This window comes from Oncorhynchus mykiss, chromosome 1 (assembly GCF_057628025.1).
Source record: "Oncorhynchus mykiss isolate SJ-2025 chromosome 1, ASM5762802v1, whole genome shotgun sequence".
NCBI classification, from domain to species: domain Eukaryota; kingdom Metazoa; phylum Chordata; class Actinopteri; order Salmoniformes; family Salmonidae; genus Oncorhynchus; species Oncorhynchus mykiss.
This window is the reverse complement of record NC_143022.1, coordinates 11,476,663-11,492,673: the sequence shown is the minus strand read 5'-3', so window position 1 is coordinate 11,492,673 and position 16,011 is coordinate 11,476,663. Positions and strand designations below refer to the sequence as shown.

General features: G+C 45.1%; 2 protein-coding genes across 3 annotated transcripts; both read right to left on the bottom strand.

Annotated features, from left to right (window-relative positions):
• Positions 1 to 1,441: 1,441 nt before the first annotated feature.
• Positions 1,442 to 7,027, bottom strand: lim2.2 (lens intrinsic membrane protein 2.2). Its single transcript, XM_021587979.3, has 5 exons — positions 6,906 to 7,027; positions 5,046 to 5,268; positions 2,496 to 2,636; positions 2,003 to 2,137; positions 1,442 to 1,660 (listed from the first exon to the last, which is right to left on the bottom strand). Exons 2-5 carry the CDS (start codon positions 5,221 to 5,223, stop codon positions 1,590 to 1,592), a joined length of 525 nt encoding a protein of 174 aa, XP_021443654.1. The 5' UTR covers positions 5,224 to 5,268; positions 6,906 to 7,027; the 3' UTR covers positions 1,442 to 1,589.
• A 3,739-nt stretch (positions 7,028 to 10,766) lies between these two features.
• asb3 (ankyrin repeat and SOCS box containing 3) lies at positions 10,767 to 15,909 on the bottom strand. 2 transcript variants are annotated; one of them, XM_021617595.3, is made up of 6 exons: positions 15,816 to 15,897; positions 15,141 to 15,355; positions 14,493 to 14,663; positions 14,173 to 14,418; positions 11,905 to 12,753; positions 10,767 to 11,714 (listed from the first exon to the last, which is right to left on the bottom strand). In XM_021617595.3, the coding sequence occupies exons 2-6, from the start codon at positions 15,337 to 15,339 to the stop codon at positions 11,518 to 11,520; spliced, it is 1,662 nt and encodes a 553-aa protein (XP_021473270.2). In that variant the 5' UTR covers positions 15,340 to 15,355; positions 15,816 to 15,897; the 3' UTR covers positions 10,767 to 11,517. The 2 variants fall into 2 exon arrangements, with proteins under 2 accessions (XP_021473270.2, XP_021473357.2); XM_021617682.3 differs by having other exon boundaries at positions 10,773 to 11,714; positions 14,493 to 14,660; positions 15,816 to 15,909.
• Between the last annotated feature and the right edge of the window lie 102 nt (positions 15,910 to 16,011).

Here is a 16,011-nt window from a genome sequence, read left to right as displayed (position 1 = left end):
ATCTCTGACGAGTCTACCATATGTAAAACACTAAACAAGAATGGTGTTCATGGGAGAACACCACGGAAGAAGTCACTGCTGTCCAAAAAAACCCATTGCTGCACGTCTGAAGTTTGCAAACGTGCACCTGGATGTTCCATAGCGCTAATGGCCAAATATTCTGTGGACAGATTAAACTAAAGTTGAGTTGTTTGGAAGGAACACACCAACATCAAAACCTCATGGTTTGGGACTGCTTTGCTGCCTCAGGGCCTAGACCGCTTGCTATCATTGACAGAAAAATGACTTCCCAAGTCTATCAAGACATTTTGCAGGAGAATATTCGGCTGTCTGCCAATTGAAGCTCAACAAAAGTTGGGTGACGCAACAGGACAAAGACTCAAAACACAGAAGTAAATCAACAACAGAATGGCTTCAACAGAAGAAAATGTGGCCCAGTCAGTCCTGACCTCAACCCAATTGAGATGCTGTGACATGATCTCAAGAGAGCAGTTCACACCAGACACCAAGAATATTGCTGAACTGAAACAGTTTTGTAAAGAGGAATGGTCCAAAATTCCTCCTGCAGGTCTGATCCTCAACTACAGAAAATGTTTGGTTGAGGTTATTGCTGCCAGAGGAGGGTCAACCAGTTATTAAATCCAAGGGTTCACATACTTTTCTCACCCTGCACTGTGAAGGTTTACACAGGGTGTTCAATACAGACATGAAAACGTATTGTGTGTTTAGTTTAAGCAGACTGTTTGTATATTGTTGTGACCTAGATGAAGATTAGATCAAATTTCATGACCAGTTTATGCAGAAATCCAGGTAATTCCAAAGGGTTCACATACTTTTTCTTGCCACTGTACCTGCAAAAGTTACATTTAGAATGTTTCTGTCATTTAGCAAACACTCTTATTCAGAGCAACTTACAGGAGCAATTAGGGTTTAAGTGTATTGCTCAAGGGACAGATTTTTCATCTAGTCTGCTCGGGGATTCAAACCAGTGACCTTTCGGGCTACTGTCCGAACGCTCTGAACCGCTAGTCTACCTGCTGCCCAGTTACATGCATATGTTAATGTAGGGATATTTTCTGACCTGCAAATGACCTACCAAATGTAGCCTACAGTATTTTTAAGGCTCCTGTTGCGGTTTGGCTCTCTCTATCGCTCTACTCTGTTGCCTTTACACAACTAAAGTGCCATCCAGAGGTGAGTAGGGATGGATTTGTGGAAGCACAACCCTAACCCTGCTTTAAATCACACCCCCAGGCTTAAGGTTTTGACCTGGAAGGTGGTCAATTAGAACATTCCGTACATAGCTTCATTGTCTATGAACCAGAAAACAGATTAAAAGACTAAGCAGTGAACTAGAGACCAAGCAGTGAACTAGAGACCAAGCAGTGAACTAGAGACCAAGCAGTGAACTAGAAACCAAGCAGTGAACTAGAGACCAAGCTGGAGTCAAAGTCCTATTTATTCTGTTCAGTAGATTTTGCCAGACATGTTGTTTCCACAGCTGCTGTCACATCGCTATCAGTGACAATAGTAAAGACGAGTGGTTGGTAGCTGTTTCTTTAGTGTGCAGGTAAACGATTACTTCCCATTTAGCTTTCTTGAACATTGGTAGGAGGCGGTTCGGCAATGTTCTTCTGATAGGCACAGAGGTGGAACCCACCTGAAAGAACGAGCAACAAGGAAACGGTCACTGCCTTACATTGACAATATGCCAAGACCCTGTACTTAGAGGGACTAAGCCTTCTGGCAAGTCTGAATTTGGATGGCCTGAAAAGCCCATGTGACATTGACACAATCTACAGCACCTGCACTGTCTGTTGCTGACAGATCCATCCTAACCACGTATCTGTTGAAGGAGTGAGAGCATTGCTAATCGAAGATCGATTGCAGAGGATTCTAACCCCACTACAGACTGTACACAACAGTATGTATTGTACACAAGCTATATTGCTATCTAAAACACATTACAAGGCCTGATGGGTTTATTAGAGAAGGAGGTTACCAGCAGCGAAAGATAAGATGATGGCCACCCAAGCTACGATGTAGGACCAGGAGAAGCGCCAATCAAGGAAGCGCTTGCCAAAGAAGTTGACCGTCACGCCAGTGTAGATGGCCAGAGCTAACAGAGCTAGGAAACCTGAGGGATGAAACAGAGTGGTAGAGGAAGAGAAACACCTGTTGTGGCCAAAGCAGAAACACCTTTTGAAGAATGGTGATATTCAAGTCTATAAACAAATTTATTAAATAACGTACTAAAAATAATTATAGACTGCTCCACTATCCCATACTTCCTACTTTCATAATCTCCTTTCCTCTCATCCACCTTTTATCTCCTCCACCCCATCTCTCCCTCTCCTCCACCTCTCCTCTCCTCCACCCCATCTCTCCCTCTCCTCTCATCCACCTCTCCCAGAAGGAACTGGACAGGTCAAAGTAAACCCCCTGTAGGTCTTACGTAATTTTAACTTTCCTGTCTTTTCAAATCGGGTGTTTACCTGACAGGAGCAGAGCGAAGCCCCCAGTCCGAACCCTCCTGCTCTTGGTGCCGTTGCCGAAGGCACTCAGGCCCAGCAATACGCCAGCAAAGCAGCTCAGCACAGACAGCAGCATGAAGGCCCTTGTCGCATCCCAGAAGGCTGTGCAGAGAGGACACCGTCATATAAGTATATTAACATTGGTAAGTAATCTCTTTCCACTGTGTAGCTATAATTTCTTGATCTGTCAGTATGTAGGACCTTCATACATTTCTAAATAGTTGGCAGGTCTGTGTTTTCCAAAAACTGGTAATCATGTCAATGTCAGCTGACATTCATAACACTGTCATGAAAGTAAGACAAATTAAGAGAGCGGATGCTAAAACACAGGTTAAAGGTCGAAGCGGATGCTAAAACACAGGTTAAAGGTCAAAGCGGATCCTAAAACACAGGTTAAAGGTCAAAGCGGATGCTAAAACACAGGTTAAAGGTCGAAGCGGATCCTAAAATACAGGTTAAAGGTCAGAGCGGATGCTAAAATACAGGTTAAAGGTCGAAGCGGATCCTAAAATACAGGTTAAAGGTCAAAGCGGATGCTAAAATACAGGTTAAAGGTCAAAGCGGATCCTAAAACACAGGTTAAAGGTCAAAGCGGATCCTAAAATACAGGTTAAAGGTCAAAGCGGATCCTAAAATACAGGTTAAAGGTCAAAGCGGATCCTAAAATACAGGTTAAAGGTCAAAGCGGATCCTAAAATACAGGTTAAAGGTCAAAGCGGATGCTAAAACACAGGTTAAAGGTCAAAGCGGATGCTAAAACACAGGTTAAAGGTCAAAGCGGATCCTAAAATACAGGTCAAAGGTCGAAGCAGATGCTAAAATACAGGTTAAAGGTCGAAGCGGATCCTAAAACACAGGTTAAAGGTCGAAGCGGATGCTAAAATACAGGTTAAAGGTCAAAGCGGATCCTAAAATACAGGTTAAAGGTCGAAGCGGATCCTAAAATACAGGTTAAAGGTCGAAGCGGATCCTAAAACACAGGTTAAAGGTCGAAGCGGATGCTAAAATACAGGTTAAAGGTCAAAGCGGATCCTAAAATACAGGTTAAAGGTCGAAGCGGATCCTAAAACACAGGTTAAAAGGTCGAAGCGGATCCTAAAACACAGGTTAAAGGTCGAAGCGGATGCTAAAATACAGGTTAAAGGTCAAAGCGGATCCTAAAATACAGGTTAAAGGTCGAAGCGGATCCTAAAATACAGGTTAAAGGTCGAAGCGGATCCTAAAATACAGGTTAAAGGTCAAAGCGGATGCTAAAATACAGGTTAAAGGTCAAAGCGGATCCTAAAACACAGGTTAAAGGTCAAAGCGGATCCTAAAATACAGGTTAAAGGTCAAAGCGGATCCTAAAATACAGGTTAAAGGTCAAAGCGGATCCTAAAATACAGGTTAAAGGTCAAAGCGGATCCTAAAATACAGGTTAAAGGTCAAAGCGGATGCTAAAACACAGGTTAAAGGTCAAAGCGGATGCTAAAACACAGGTTAAAGGTCAAAGCGGATGCTAAAACACAGGTTAAAGGTCGAAGCGGATCCTAAAATACAGGTCAAAGGTCGAAGCGGATGCTAAAATACAGGTTAAAGGTCGAAGCGGATCCTAAAACACAGGTTAAAGGTCGAAGCGGATGCTAAAATACAGGTTAAAGGTCGAAGCGGATCCTAAAATACAGGTTAAAGGTCAAAGCGGATGCTAAAATACAGGTTAAAGGTCAAAGCGGATCCTAAAACACAGGTTAAAGGTCAAAGCGGATCCTAAAATACAGGTTAAAGGTCAAAGCGGATCCTAAAATACAGGTTAAAGGTCAAAGCGGATCCTAAAATACAGGTTAAAGGTCAAAGCGGATCCTAAAATACAGGTTAAAGGTCAAAGCGGATCCTAAAATACAGGTTAAAGGTCAAAGCGGATGCTAAAACACAGGTTAAAGGTCAAAGCGGATGCTAAAACACAGGTTAAAGGTCAAAGCGGATGCTAAAACACAGGTTAAAGGTCGAAGCGGATCCTAAAATACAGGTCAAAGGTCGAAGCGGATGCTAAAATACAGGTTAAAGGTCGAAGCGGATCCTAAAACACAGGTTAAAGGTCGAAGCGGATGCTAAAATACAGGTTAAAGGTCGAAGCGGATCCTAAAACACAGGTTAAAAGGTCGAAGCGGATCCTAAAACACAGGTTAAAGGTCGAAGCGGATGCTAAAATACAGGTTAAAGGTCAAAGCGGATCCTAAAATACAGGTTAAAGGTCGAAGCGGATCCTAAAATACAGGTTAAAGGTCGAAGCGGATGCTAAAATACAGGTTAAAGGTCAAAGCGGATCCTAAAATACAGGTTAAAGGTCAAAGCGGATCCTAAAATACAGGTTAAAGGTCAAAGCGGATCCTAAAACACAGGTTAAAGGTCAAAGCGGATCCTAAAATACAGGTTAAAGGTCAAAGCGGATCCTAAAATACAGGTTAAAGGTCGAAGCGGATCCTAAAACACAGGTTAAAAGGTAGATTGTACACTCTACTACTCGGTACTCACCCACAGTGATGGTGTGGGCGTGGCACTTGTGATTGATGCAAAACCTCCAGAGGCCCTGATTGGCCGACGCTCCCGAGTAGCGGTACTGCATCCAGAAGTCGGTCGCCGTGGACACGATGAGGAGCACGAGGGCGGCCACCCCACAGAGTGTACCCCCTCCTGCTAAAGTGTACAGCATCAAGGAGAAGCCTGGGATAGCACAGTCCTCCTAAATGCACCACAACTATTTGATGTAGAAAAATGAGAGGGGAAGACAGATAATCACTATGTATCACTCTAACCATATGTTGTTATATCCTGTACATCACCAAGTATAGGAAAACTTTTCAAAAAGTGAACCATGTGTTAAGTTATTTACAGCCTGTTTTTAAAATAGATCAGAGGGAACCGTGCTTCATACTCATGACATACATTTGATAGAAGAGACTTGCCGTTGAATTAATAGATTTCCCCCCCTCTGAGAAAACCAGGCAGAAAGTTTCATAATCACATAGAGAAGCGACAGCCTGGGCCTTTTTGCCTTTTATAACAGGTTCAGAGACATTGAAATACATCAAACTATCGTCAAATGTTAAACTTTTTCAAACTCCCTTCAACAGTTGCAGTCTAACCGGGCAAGTCTAAGTTCAAACTAAACGTAAAGGAGGAAGGTCCCTTTTAAAATGTTCAGACAGAATTATGGTGAGACTTCAGGTTATTATTGTTGTTGGCTCTGAGGGCAAGGTGATGGTGATGGACTTTCCACACAGCTCAGATCAGCACATTGTTCCCACTAGGACATCAGCCCTTTGCTTTACCCTCCCCATCTGCTGGGGTGGACACGTGCTGGGGTGGACACGTGCTGGGGTGGACACGTGCTGGGGTGGACACGTGCTGGGGTGGACACGGGCTGGGGTGGACACGTGCCGGGGTGGACACGTGCCGGGGTGGACACGTGCCGGGGTGGACACGTGCCGGGGTGGACACGTGCCGGGGTGGACACGTGCCGGGGTGGACACTGCAACGGTGTGTGGCATTGTAAACTGTTTCAGCCATGAGCTCAATTTGTTCAAATGCATCCGTCCTTGGGTCTAATCTGGCATACTTTCATAAGGGAACGCAGTGTAGTCTGATCTGTGATTAGGTTTAACAGGAAGGATGCATTTTTTAAGTATTCAAGCAGGGCCTTTATTGGGAAGTCAACCTTAACGCTTTAGAGTGGACACATCTCTAGTTTTATGGCATGTGAAGGTGGTGACACGTACCATTAATATAAGCACACTCTGCACTTCTAGTCGTGCTAAGTGTTAAAGCAAAACAAACATTTCTAATCCATTCTGAAAATGTAATTTCATTTCAAAACCTTTTGAAATGCACATTTCCATCTGATCAAGAGCAACCAAATACCAAAGCAAACACAGCTAAAGGCATGTTAATGAGAATGCTGAACAAGCGGATTCAACCCATTGTTTCCAAGTAATTCCCCCCAACGCTTCACAACTAATCTTCTGATGCTAAGCAATAGATCTGTCAGCATGTTGCTCTGTGACCAGCATGATGGGGTGCCATACCGCGCTGGCCTGGTTATGCATCCACCATAGCTGCTGGAAAGGGCAATGTGAAGAAATCTCCACGTCAGCCCAGTACAGGTCAGGGCAGCTCAACAGTGAGAAAAGGGTACATTATTCCATAGTTGCCGTTTCAATTCCTGCAGCAGCCTCAATTCATCAGAAGACCAAAAGCTCTAAAACAAATTAAAATCTGACCATTTATTTACTTTTAATTCTTCATAAACTTGAATAACAGGAAAGGACCCCAAACCCAGGGGTGTCTCCAAAGATATGGTTTGGTATAAAGTCCATTTAAAGTGTGCAGATATACCTGTTGGTTGCTATCTGTGTCCAGGGTTGTTGGCTGTCTGTGTCCAGGGTTGTTGGCTGTCTGTGTCCAGGGTTGTTGGCTGTCTGTGTCCAGGGTTGTTGGGTGTCTGTGTGCGTCTATCCTTTTTATGCCCTCCACCCATGGCCCTTATTGTCTGCCTGTACAATAGAGGGAATGATCGAGTGCAACATGTGAATGATGGTAATCCCTCTCTCGTTTACCAGCTCTCTATTGCACACCATTACCCCCGGGCCCTGTGCCTCCCCTCTCTTCCTCTAACCTGTACGCTTGCTCATTCTCCCCATGTCTTTAACCTTTCCCTCGTGTCCTCCCCCCTCTCTCACCTGTATTCTCTATATACAGTGCCTTGCGAAAGTATTCGGCCCCCTTGAACTTTGCGACCTTTTGCCACATTTCAGGCGTCAAACATAAAGATATAAAACTGTATTTTTTTGTGAAGAATCAACAACAAGTGGGACACAATCATGAAGTGGAACGACATTTATTGGATATTTCAAACGTTTTTAACAAATCAAAAACTGAAAAATTGGGCGTGCAAAATTATTCAGCCCCCTTAAGTTAATACTTTGTAGCGCCACCTTTTGCTGCGATTACAGCTGTAAGTCGCTTGGGGTCTGTCTCTATCAGTTTTGCACATCGAGAGACTGACATTTTTTACCATTCCTCCTTGCAAAACAGCTTGAGCTCAGTGAGGTTGGAAGGAGAGCATTTGTGAACAGCAGTTTTCAGTTCTTTCCACAGATTCTCGATTGGATTCAGGTCTGGACTTTGACTTGGCCATTCTAACACCTGGATATGTTTATTTTTGAACCATTCCATTGTAGATTTTGCTTTATGTTTTGGATCATTGTCTTGTTGGAAGACAAATCTCCGTCCCAGTCTCAGGTCTTTTGCAGACTCCATCAGGTTTTCTTCCAGAATGGTCCTGTATTTGGCTCCATCCATCTTCCCATCAATTTTAACCATCTTCCCTGTCCCTGCTGAAGAAAAGCAGGCCCAAACCATGATGCTGCCACCACCATGTTTGACAGTGGGGATGGTGTGTTCAGCTGTGTTGCTTTTACGCCAAACATAACGTTTTGCATTGTTGCCAAAAAGTTCAATTTTGGTTTCATCTGACCAGAGCACCTTCTTCCACATGTTTGGTGTGTCTCCCAGGTGGCTTGTGGGAAACTTTAAACAACACTTTTTATGGATATCTTTAAGAAATGGCTTTCTTCTTGCCACTCTTCCATAAAGGCCAGATTTGTGCAATATACGACTGATTGTTGTCCTATGGACAGAGTCTCCCACCTCAGCTGTAGATCTCTGCAGTTCATCCAGAGTGATCATGGGCCTCTTGGCTGAATCTCTGATCAGTCTTCTCCTTGTATGAGCTGAAAGTTTAGAGGGACGGCCAGGTCTTGGTAGATTTGCAGTGGTCTGATACTCCTTCCATTTCAATATTATCGCTTGCACAGTGCTCCTTGGGATGTTTAAAGCTTGGGAAATCTTTTTGTATCCAAATCCGGCTTTAAACTTCTTCACAACAGTATCTCGGACCTGCCTGGTGTGTTCCTTGTTCTTCATGATGCTCTCTGCGCTTTTAACGGACCTCTAAGACTATCACAGTGCAGGTGCATTTATACGGAGACTTGATTACACACAGGTGGATTGTATTTATCATCATTAGTCATTTAGGTCAACATTGGATCATTCAGAGATCCTCATTGAACTTCTGGAGAGTTTGCTGCACTGAAAGTAAAGGGGCTGAATAATTTTGCACGCCCAATTTTTCAGTTTCTGATTTGTTAAAAAGGTTTGAAATATCCAATAAATGTTGTTCCACTTCATGATTGTGTCCCACTTGTTGTTGATTCTTCACAAAAAAATACAGTTTTATATCTTTATGTTTGAAGCCTGAAATGTGGCAAAAGGTCGCAAAGTTCAAGGGGGCCGAATACTTTCGCAAGGCAATGTATGTCTTTAACCTTTCCCTCATGGCCTCCAGCCTGTATTCTCTATATATATCTACGTCTTAAACCTTCCCTCGTGTCCTCCTTACCTCTTCTTCATTGTCCTCTTTGTATCTTTCTTCTCAGAAAGTGGCTGATCAGCCCTGGCAGGCAGCGCTCTACATCATGGGACTTTGTGGCGAGGACCACGACCCCCCGAGGTCAACCATACCCGGCCTGGGTTCACTATGTTTATTACTGCAGTAGTGGGTACCATCCAGGGTCAGAGTGGTGGTGGGTACCATCCAGGGTTCTCCAGGACTTAGTCCAGGGTTCTCTAGGGTCTGGTCCAGGGTTCTCCAGGACTTAGTCCAGGGTCCTCTAGGGTCTGGTCCAGGGTTCTCCAGGACTTAGTCCAGGGTCCTCTAGGGTCTGGTCCAGGGTTCTCCAGGACTTAGTCCAGGGTCCTCTAGGGTCTGGTCCAGGGTTCTCCAGGACTTAGTCCAGGGTTCAGTCCTATATTAACACCACTCCGAGGGTGTCTCAGGGGGGGTTGGGATATGCAAAAAATAAAACTTTCCAATTCACACGTTTATAAAACACACTTGTACACATGTGAAATAGAACAAATATAAGTACCCACCACAGCATCTGTTTCAGCTAAATATGGTTCAGAGAGGAGACCATAATATTGAATACTTGAATCTGGTGTGTTACAACAGAGCTGGATTGAAAGCCTGCACAGCCAGCAGCTCTTCCGGACTGGAGTGAGACAACCCTTCAGTAGTAACCCTCTGGTTACTGTCTGTTGCCTGGTATATGTCTTGGAGGGCCCTGGAGTAGTCACTGTCTGTTGCCTGGTATATGTCTTGGAGGGCCCTGGAGTAGTCACTGTCTGTTGCCTGGTATATGTCTTGGAGGGCCCTGGAGTAGTCACTGTCTGTTGCCTGGTATATGTCTTGGAGGGCCCTGGAGTAGTCACTGTCTGTTGCCTGGTATAGATCTTGGAGGGCCCTGGAGTAGTCACTGTCTGTTGCCTGGTATATGTCTTGGAGGGCCCTGGAGTAGTCACTGTCTGTTGCCTGGTATATGTCTTGGAGGGCCCTGGAGTAGTCACTGTCTGTTGCCTGGTATAGATCTTGGAGGGCCCTGGAGTAGTCACTGTCTGTTGCCTGGTATATGTCTTGGAGGGCCCTGGAGTAGTCACTGTCTGTTGCCTGGTATAGATCTTGGAGGGCCCTGGAGTAGTCACTGTCTGTTGCCTGGTATAGATCTTGGAGGGCCCTGGAGTAGTCACTGTCTGTTGCCTGGTATAGGTCTTGGAGGGCCCTGGAGTAGTCACTGCCTGTTGCCTGGTATATGTCTTGGAGGGCCCTGGAGTAGTCACTGTCTGTTGCCCGGTATATGTCTTGGAGGGCCCTGGAGTAGTCACTGTCTGTTGCCTGGTATAGATCTTGGAGGGCCCTGGAGTAGTCACTGTCTGTTGCCTGGTATAGATCTTGGAGGGCCCTGGAGTAGTCACTGTCTGTTGCCTGGTATAGATCTTGGAGGGCCCTGGAGTAGTCACTGTCTGTTGCCTGGTATATGTCTTGGAGGGCCCTGGAGTAGTCACTGTCTGTTGCCTGGTATAGATCTTGGAGGGCCCTGGAGTAGTCACTGTGTTGCCTGGTATAGATCTTGGAGGGCCCTGGAGTAGTCACTGTCTGTTGCCTGGTATAGGTCTTGGAGGGCCCTGGAGTAGTCACTGTCTGTTGCCTGGTATAGGTCTTGGAGGGCCCTGGAGTAGTCACTGCCTGTTGTCAAATGTAGGTCTTGGAGGGCCCTGGAGTAGTCACTGTCTGTTGTCAAGTGTAGGTCTTGGAGGGCCCCAACAGACAATGCAGAGATCATCCCTGTTCAGATACAAGTTGGGTCATTGTGAGTCCAGTTGGAACATGGTCCAGTAGTAATAGGATGCAGCAGAGCAGTTCAGAGTACTGCAGATGGAAATGCAGATGGAAATGTAATGGACATGTTTCTCCATCATGTGGAGTAGAGGGTTGTGTACACCTTGCATTTCTATCTGCAGTGTGCTTAACATCGTGGCAAACTGAATGAGGCCCGGGATTCAATCCCATCACGGGTTAGAAGACATTTCTGATTGCGTCGACATATGCAGCGTTTACCGTGAATGTAATCTCTGCGAACACTGGAACATTACCGTAATACCAGGTGCTAACATGCCCTCATCTTAAGACCGGTGTAGATAAAAAATAACTGATTGTGAAGGTTAGAGGATTGTTGGAGTGAGGTAAGAAAAAACAAGGTATTTGAACTATAAAAATGTTTTTACAAACTAAAACCACAATGGAACTCTGCTTTTTTAAATTTTAATAATAATTAAAATAAAATAAAAAGTTTACTCCAAAACAGCTTGATACTTCGTTTTAATTAACAATAATCAAAACAAACCATACAGGCAATTCTACAAAGAATATAAAAATATTCATTTTCACCAACATCAGTGTTCAAGTAGAGCTGATCTATTCCAAAATCACACATCAACAGAACAGAAACATAGAACAGGTGTGTGCATAGGGAACTGGGTGTGTGTGGATATTTTTTGAATTGAGGACATCTCTTCAGTGGCAGGTTATATGAAGCCCTGTATGGCATCGTTATAGTCGCTGTGGAAACCCTCCCTGTGGGACTGTTGTTGCGTGCGAGGGTGGTGGGATGTCTCTGAACTGGAGGTATATCTGCAGTGGAGGGGGAAGAGGAAGCTGTCGGACCACAGCTGTCTGCATCAGAACCACTGAACCTAACTCTTCCCTGACCCGCAGCCTGCAGAGGTGAGAGAGAGATGGCACACACTCTACACACACACACACACACACACACACCATTATTACTCATCTGTTGACAGTTTTCCGTGTGTGTGCACATGTGTCGCTCTTAGTTGTGTGCATATTATCCAGTGGTTGAATGCCCTTATTTTAAGTCAGTCTGGATAAGACGTTCTTCAGCTAAATACACGTACAAATATGATTTTTTTTGCGTCTTACCGTGATGTGGCCTCCAGGTGCTCTCCTTTCGGGGTAGCAGTATCTCCTTTAGTGGGTGAGAGAGAGTCGACCAATTGACAAACTGGAGGAAGTAATTCAAAACCTCACTGTCTGCCTTCCTCAGGGTGTAAGGTTTCTGCAACAGTAGGGAGGGCTCCAGGCCTGCCTGAAGTAGCGTGGGCAACCAGTAGGAGGCATGGCATACCATGTCGAGCGCCTCACACACCAGCCCACGCAACTCTTCTGGACTGAGTGGGCTGTTGCTCTGCTGCTCTGGCCTAGAGCAGAGCGAGATGGTCCTGCTTAGCTGCTCTGGTCTGGGGATGCTCCTTTGTTGTAAGACATACTGCAGCACATCGGATTTGCACATGGCCAGAATGTAGAACCATTCCCGCCCGGTCAAAGTGGCCCCTGCGGCTACCAGCAAGCGTGCCGAATCGCTAAAGGGCTGGGAGGATGTGCATTTCAAGGCCAGGGTGTAGGCGAGCGGCGATGTGGTGTCTGAGCTGAAGAGGGAGCTACAGTCCTGGGCGTCTGGGCTGAAGCCGGCCCTCAGCAGCAGATCTACACAGTGGCTGTGATTGTTCTTCACAGCAGAGTACAGCGGACTCAACTCACCCTCTCCACGGTCACACACCCGGTGTGTCACAGCAATCAGCCTGGCCAGGACAGTGTTGTGGCCGAACTCGGCAGCTGCGTGGATGGGGAGCTGTGGCCAGTTGTTGGAACAAGACAGATTTGGGTTGGCATTGTTGTCCAGAAGAATCTCCACACAGCCCTCGTGGCCCTCCTGTGATGCAATCAGCAGCGGTGTTGCCAAGTCTGACGCCTGGGCGTTCACATTGGCACCTACAACCCCAACATGTAAACAACATACAATGTTTATACAGCGACTTAAAGGCCCAATGCAGCCATTTTTATATCAATATCAAATCATTTCTGAGTAACAATTAAGTACCTTACTGTATAAGGTACATTCACACTGCATTTCAGCCCAGGGCTAAGGGAGATTTTGGCCCTGGTCTAAGCGAGTGTTCAGACTTGCGCATTGTAAAGTGAGCTAGCGCCAACATTAGCCCAGGGCTAGCTGGCTCTGGGCCGGAGCAGGGTTAACACTGACTTTTTGTGGCTAGCCCCAGAAACATGGTGCCAAAATAGCCCGTGTGAAACGAGGTCAAGAACAGCGCATAGAATTCACTGTCCAATCACAATAACTGCACTTTCAATTAGCACATGCTCGTGATGCGTTCTGCACGCTATATTAATAAGTACATTTATAATATTTCATCCAGACATTTGCAGACAAAAAACTTGAAATACTTTAATCTGTGCAAAAACATTGTTTTTTTATGGCTATTTTCTATTGTCATTTAATTGGATATATCCATGATAATAATATTGTTGAATGATTTCGCCTGAACCAGAAATCTTCATGTCTCTTTCCTTCATAGCATTCTCTGTACAGGGGCGAGATCGCATTTTGAATGTGAAACATTGTTGCCGAGGTCAGACAGGCAGACTGCAAGGTTTATACAAACAATCACTTTTGGAAATCAAATGCTAGAAGCAGGAGGACTTCAAATGCTAGGCTAGAAGCAGGAGGAAATCAAATGCTAGGCTAGAAGCAGGAGGACTTCATGTGTTAATAAATGTCTTATTGTTTATAACATTGGTTGCGTGGCAGAGAGAGAATGTTGGTCGCCCGTTAGCCCAGGGCTAAAGCTTAGCCCAGGGTTAACAAATGGTTGTGTGAACACAGGATAAGCTAGCCCATGGCCAGTCTCGCCTGGGGATACGAACAATGCAATGTGAAAGGGCCTATAGATTTCCATTTAAAAATGGGCAAAAATTGCTTTTTAGCAACAATAAACAACCTCAAGCAATAATTTTGTTAGGTCTGTCGGAGTGGTCTATGTGGGGAGAGTAAAATTGAAAACTAGCTGTAAAATCGGCAGTTTTGGAACTTTTTGTTATTGGTCTAATAACCAATTTACTGTATAGTGACGTCACCATGGAAAGCCGCAACTCTCCATGGGCGACCATGCAAACCTGCTGATTAGAAGGTCCTGTGTAGATTGTATTTTTAACCAGCAACTATCAGGAAATAACACATTCAATTTTTACATGTTTTTACGGTGCTTGTTTCATCAGCTGTGGTACAATATGATATAAAACACAGAGAAAAAATAACAGAATTTTGACTGAACTGGGCCTTTTTTAAATAAACATATATATTTTTTAAATCAGAAAGCGCACACAGATATGTACCTGCGTCAGCGAGGATCTGGAGACACTGCTTTTGTCCGTACTGTGCAGCCACAAACAGGGGAGTGATCATGTGGTCGTCAAACACCTCCAGGCGACACACGCCCACCAGGATACGCACAATGTCACTGTGACCTTTATAGGCAGCCTGATGAAGGCAGGTCCAGCAGGAGGCCGTGTGTGTTCCGTTAACCTCTGCCCCTTTCCGCACCAGCAACTCCACGATATCTGTGTGCCCGCAGTCCACTGCTACACACACACACACACTTTTAATAAGACCTATAACACAGTTCAAGTGTTTTGTCTATGTGGGTGTGCCTTACCAGCGTAGAGAGGGCATGACAGGTCATTGGTTGGCTGGTTGATGTCAGCGTGTGCTCTGAGGAGGAGCTTGACCACGGCCAGGTGTCTGCGTTGCACGGCCAGGTACAACGCCGACTCACCCTCATGTGTCAGAGAGCCCACGTAGGCACGGCAACCACTGGAGGCTCCTGCTGAAGGAAGGGCCAATGGAAAGAGGAGCCAAGGAGGTTAGTGAAGGATCCACAAAGAGGAGCCAAGGAGGTTAGTGAAGGATCCACTTTTAGAATATTGAAAAGTCCCCTTTTAGGTGCCCTGTTCAGATAGGCTATATTTAAATTAATTGAAAACCCATCTCTTCCCTTTCACTAATTGGAAAAGACTTGACAGGAGGAAGCTCATCATTAGGTTGCAGTGGAGGCTGGCTCATAATAATGGCTGAAATGGAGTCCGTGGGAATGGTATCAACCACATTGTACTATAATGGAATGGTATCATCCACATCGTTGATGTGGATGATACTATTCCATTGACTCGATGCCAGCCGCCACTGTTAGGTTGGGTTTTCACTTGGTCAGTTCCTTCGGATCAGAACAATGAAGGAGGTGGATTTATTTTCACAAAGAGCCGTAGAATTAGAGATGGTTCCCTTCTCTCAACTCAAACCTTACCGGCAGCCTTAAGTAGCTGGCGCACACATACGATGGTTCCGGCGGCTGCAGCCTCGTGGAGGGCGTTCCAGCCACGGTTATCCCTGCTGTCCACACTGCAGCCTCTCTGGATCAGTAAGCTCACACGCCTGACATTTCTCTCGCGTGCTGCCACGGCAAGACTGGACACCGTGTCGCTGTAACACTCAGTAAAGTCCATCCTCCTTACCTCTCATCTGAACGACTCTGACAAAACAAGACACTGATATAATAGGCCTATGAGTAACGAGGCGACGGAGAGACGGATGAAAGAACACATTGGAGGGGTCAGAAAAGGAGGTTCACTTAATAGTCTGGACCTAGATCAGTTTGTGCTCTTTTCAACTCCGTTGCTGTCATTATCGAGACAAATAATGAGTTGGGGTGATGGCACAAACGGATTGGCATGCAAACAAATTTCAATAGTCTAATATATTAACCTGTATGTATAATGTTTGCTATCGTTACTTCTCTCTAGCTACTAGAAGTAGCCAAAATCCTCTAGTGGTGATCCTGGCTAAGCTAGCTAACACGAGTAATAGGCTTGTAAGACTGCATGTTTAGTCGACAGAAGTGTGGTTGGCTATCAAAATTATTCTTATGCTGCTACAATTTCTAATAGGACGTATTAATTCAATAAGAAAGCAGTTTAGCTACCTTTTCTCGTCTTTTCAGCTGTTTGCAACATCGACAAAACACCCGCGTTGAATCACTTCCGTACACACTCGATGTATACCCTATCATTGGACTAAAAGTGAAAACTCCGCCCATCCAGCGGCCCGAGGATGGTGACGTTGACCAATGCGTTCACCAATCATGAGCAAATGATGGTGAGGACATAGTTTAAAATAGA

What these genes read in the sequence shown, in the direction of transcription:
- asb3 (XM_021617595.3), bottom strand. Translation starts at nt 15,339, where the DNA reads ATGGACTTTACTGAGTGTTACAGCGACACGGTGTCCAGTCTTGCCGTG. An exon ending in GTCATGCCCTCTCTACGCTG is followed by an intron (nt 14,419 to 14,492) that starts GTAAGGCACACC and finishes GTGTGTGTGTAG; the next exon opens with CAGTGGACTGCGGGCACACA. An exon ending in CCAGATCCTCGCTGACGCAG is followed by an intron (nt 12,754 to 14,172) that starts GTACATATCTGT and finishes TTGGGGTTGTAG; the next exon opens with GTGCCAATGTGAACGCCCAG.
- lim2.2 (XM_021587979.3), bottom strand. Translation starts at nt 5,223, where the DNA reads ATGCTGTACACTTTAGCAGGAGGGGGTACACTCTGTGGGGTGGCCGCC. An exon ending in CGCCCACACCATCACTGTGG is followed by an intron (nt 2,637 to 5,045) that starts GTGAGTACCGAG and finishes CTCTCTGCACAG; the next exon opens with CCTTCTGGGATGCGACAAGG. An exon ending in CATCTTATCTTTCGCTGCTG is followed by an intron (nt 1,661 to 2,002) that starts GTAACCTCCTTC and finishes TCGTTCTTTCAG; the next exon opens with GTGGGTTCCACCTCTGTGCC.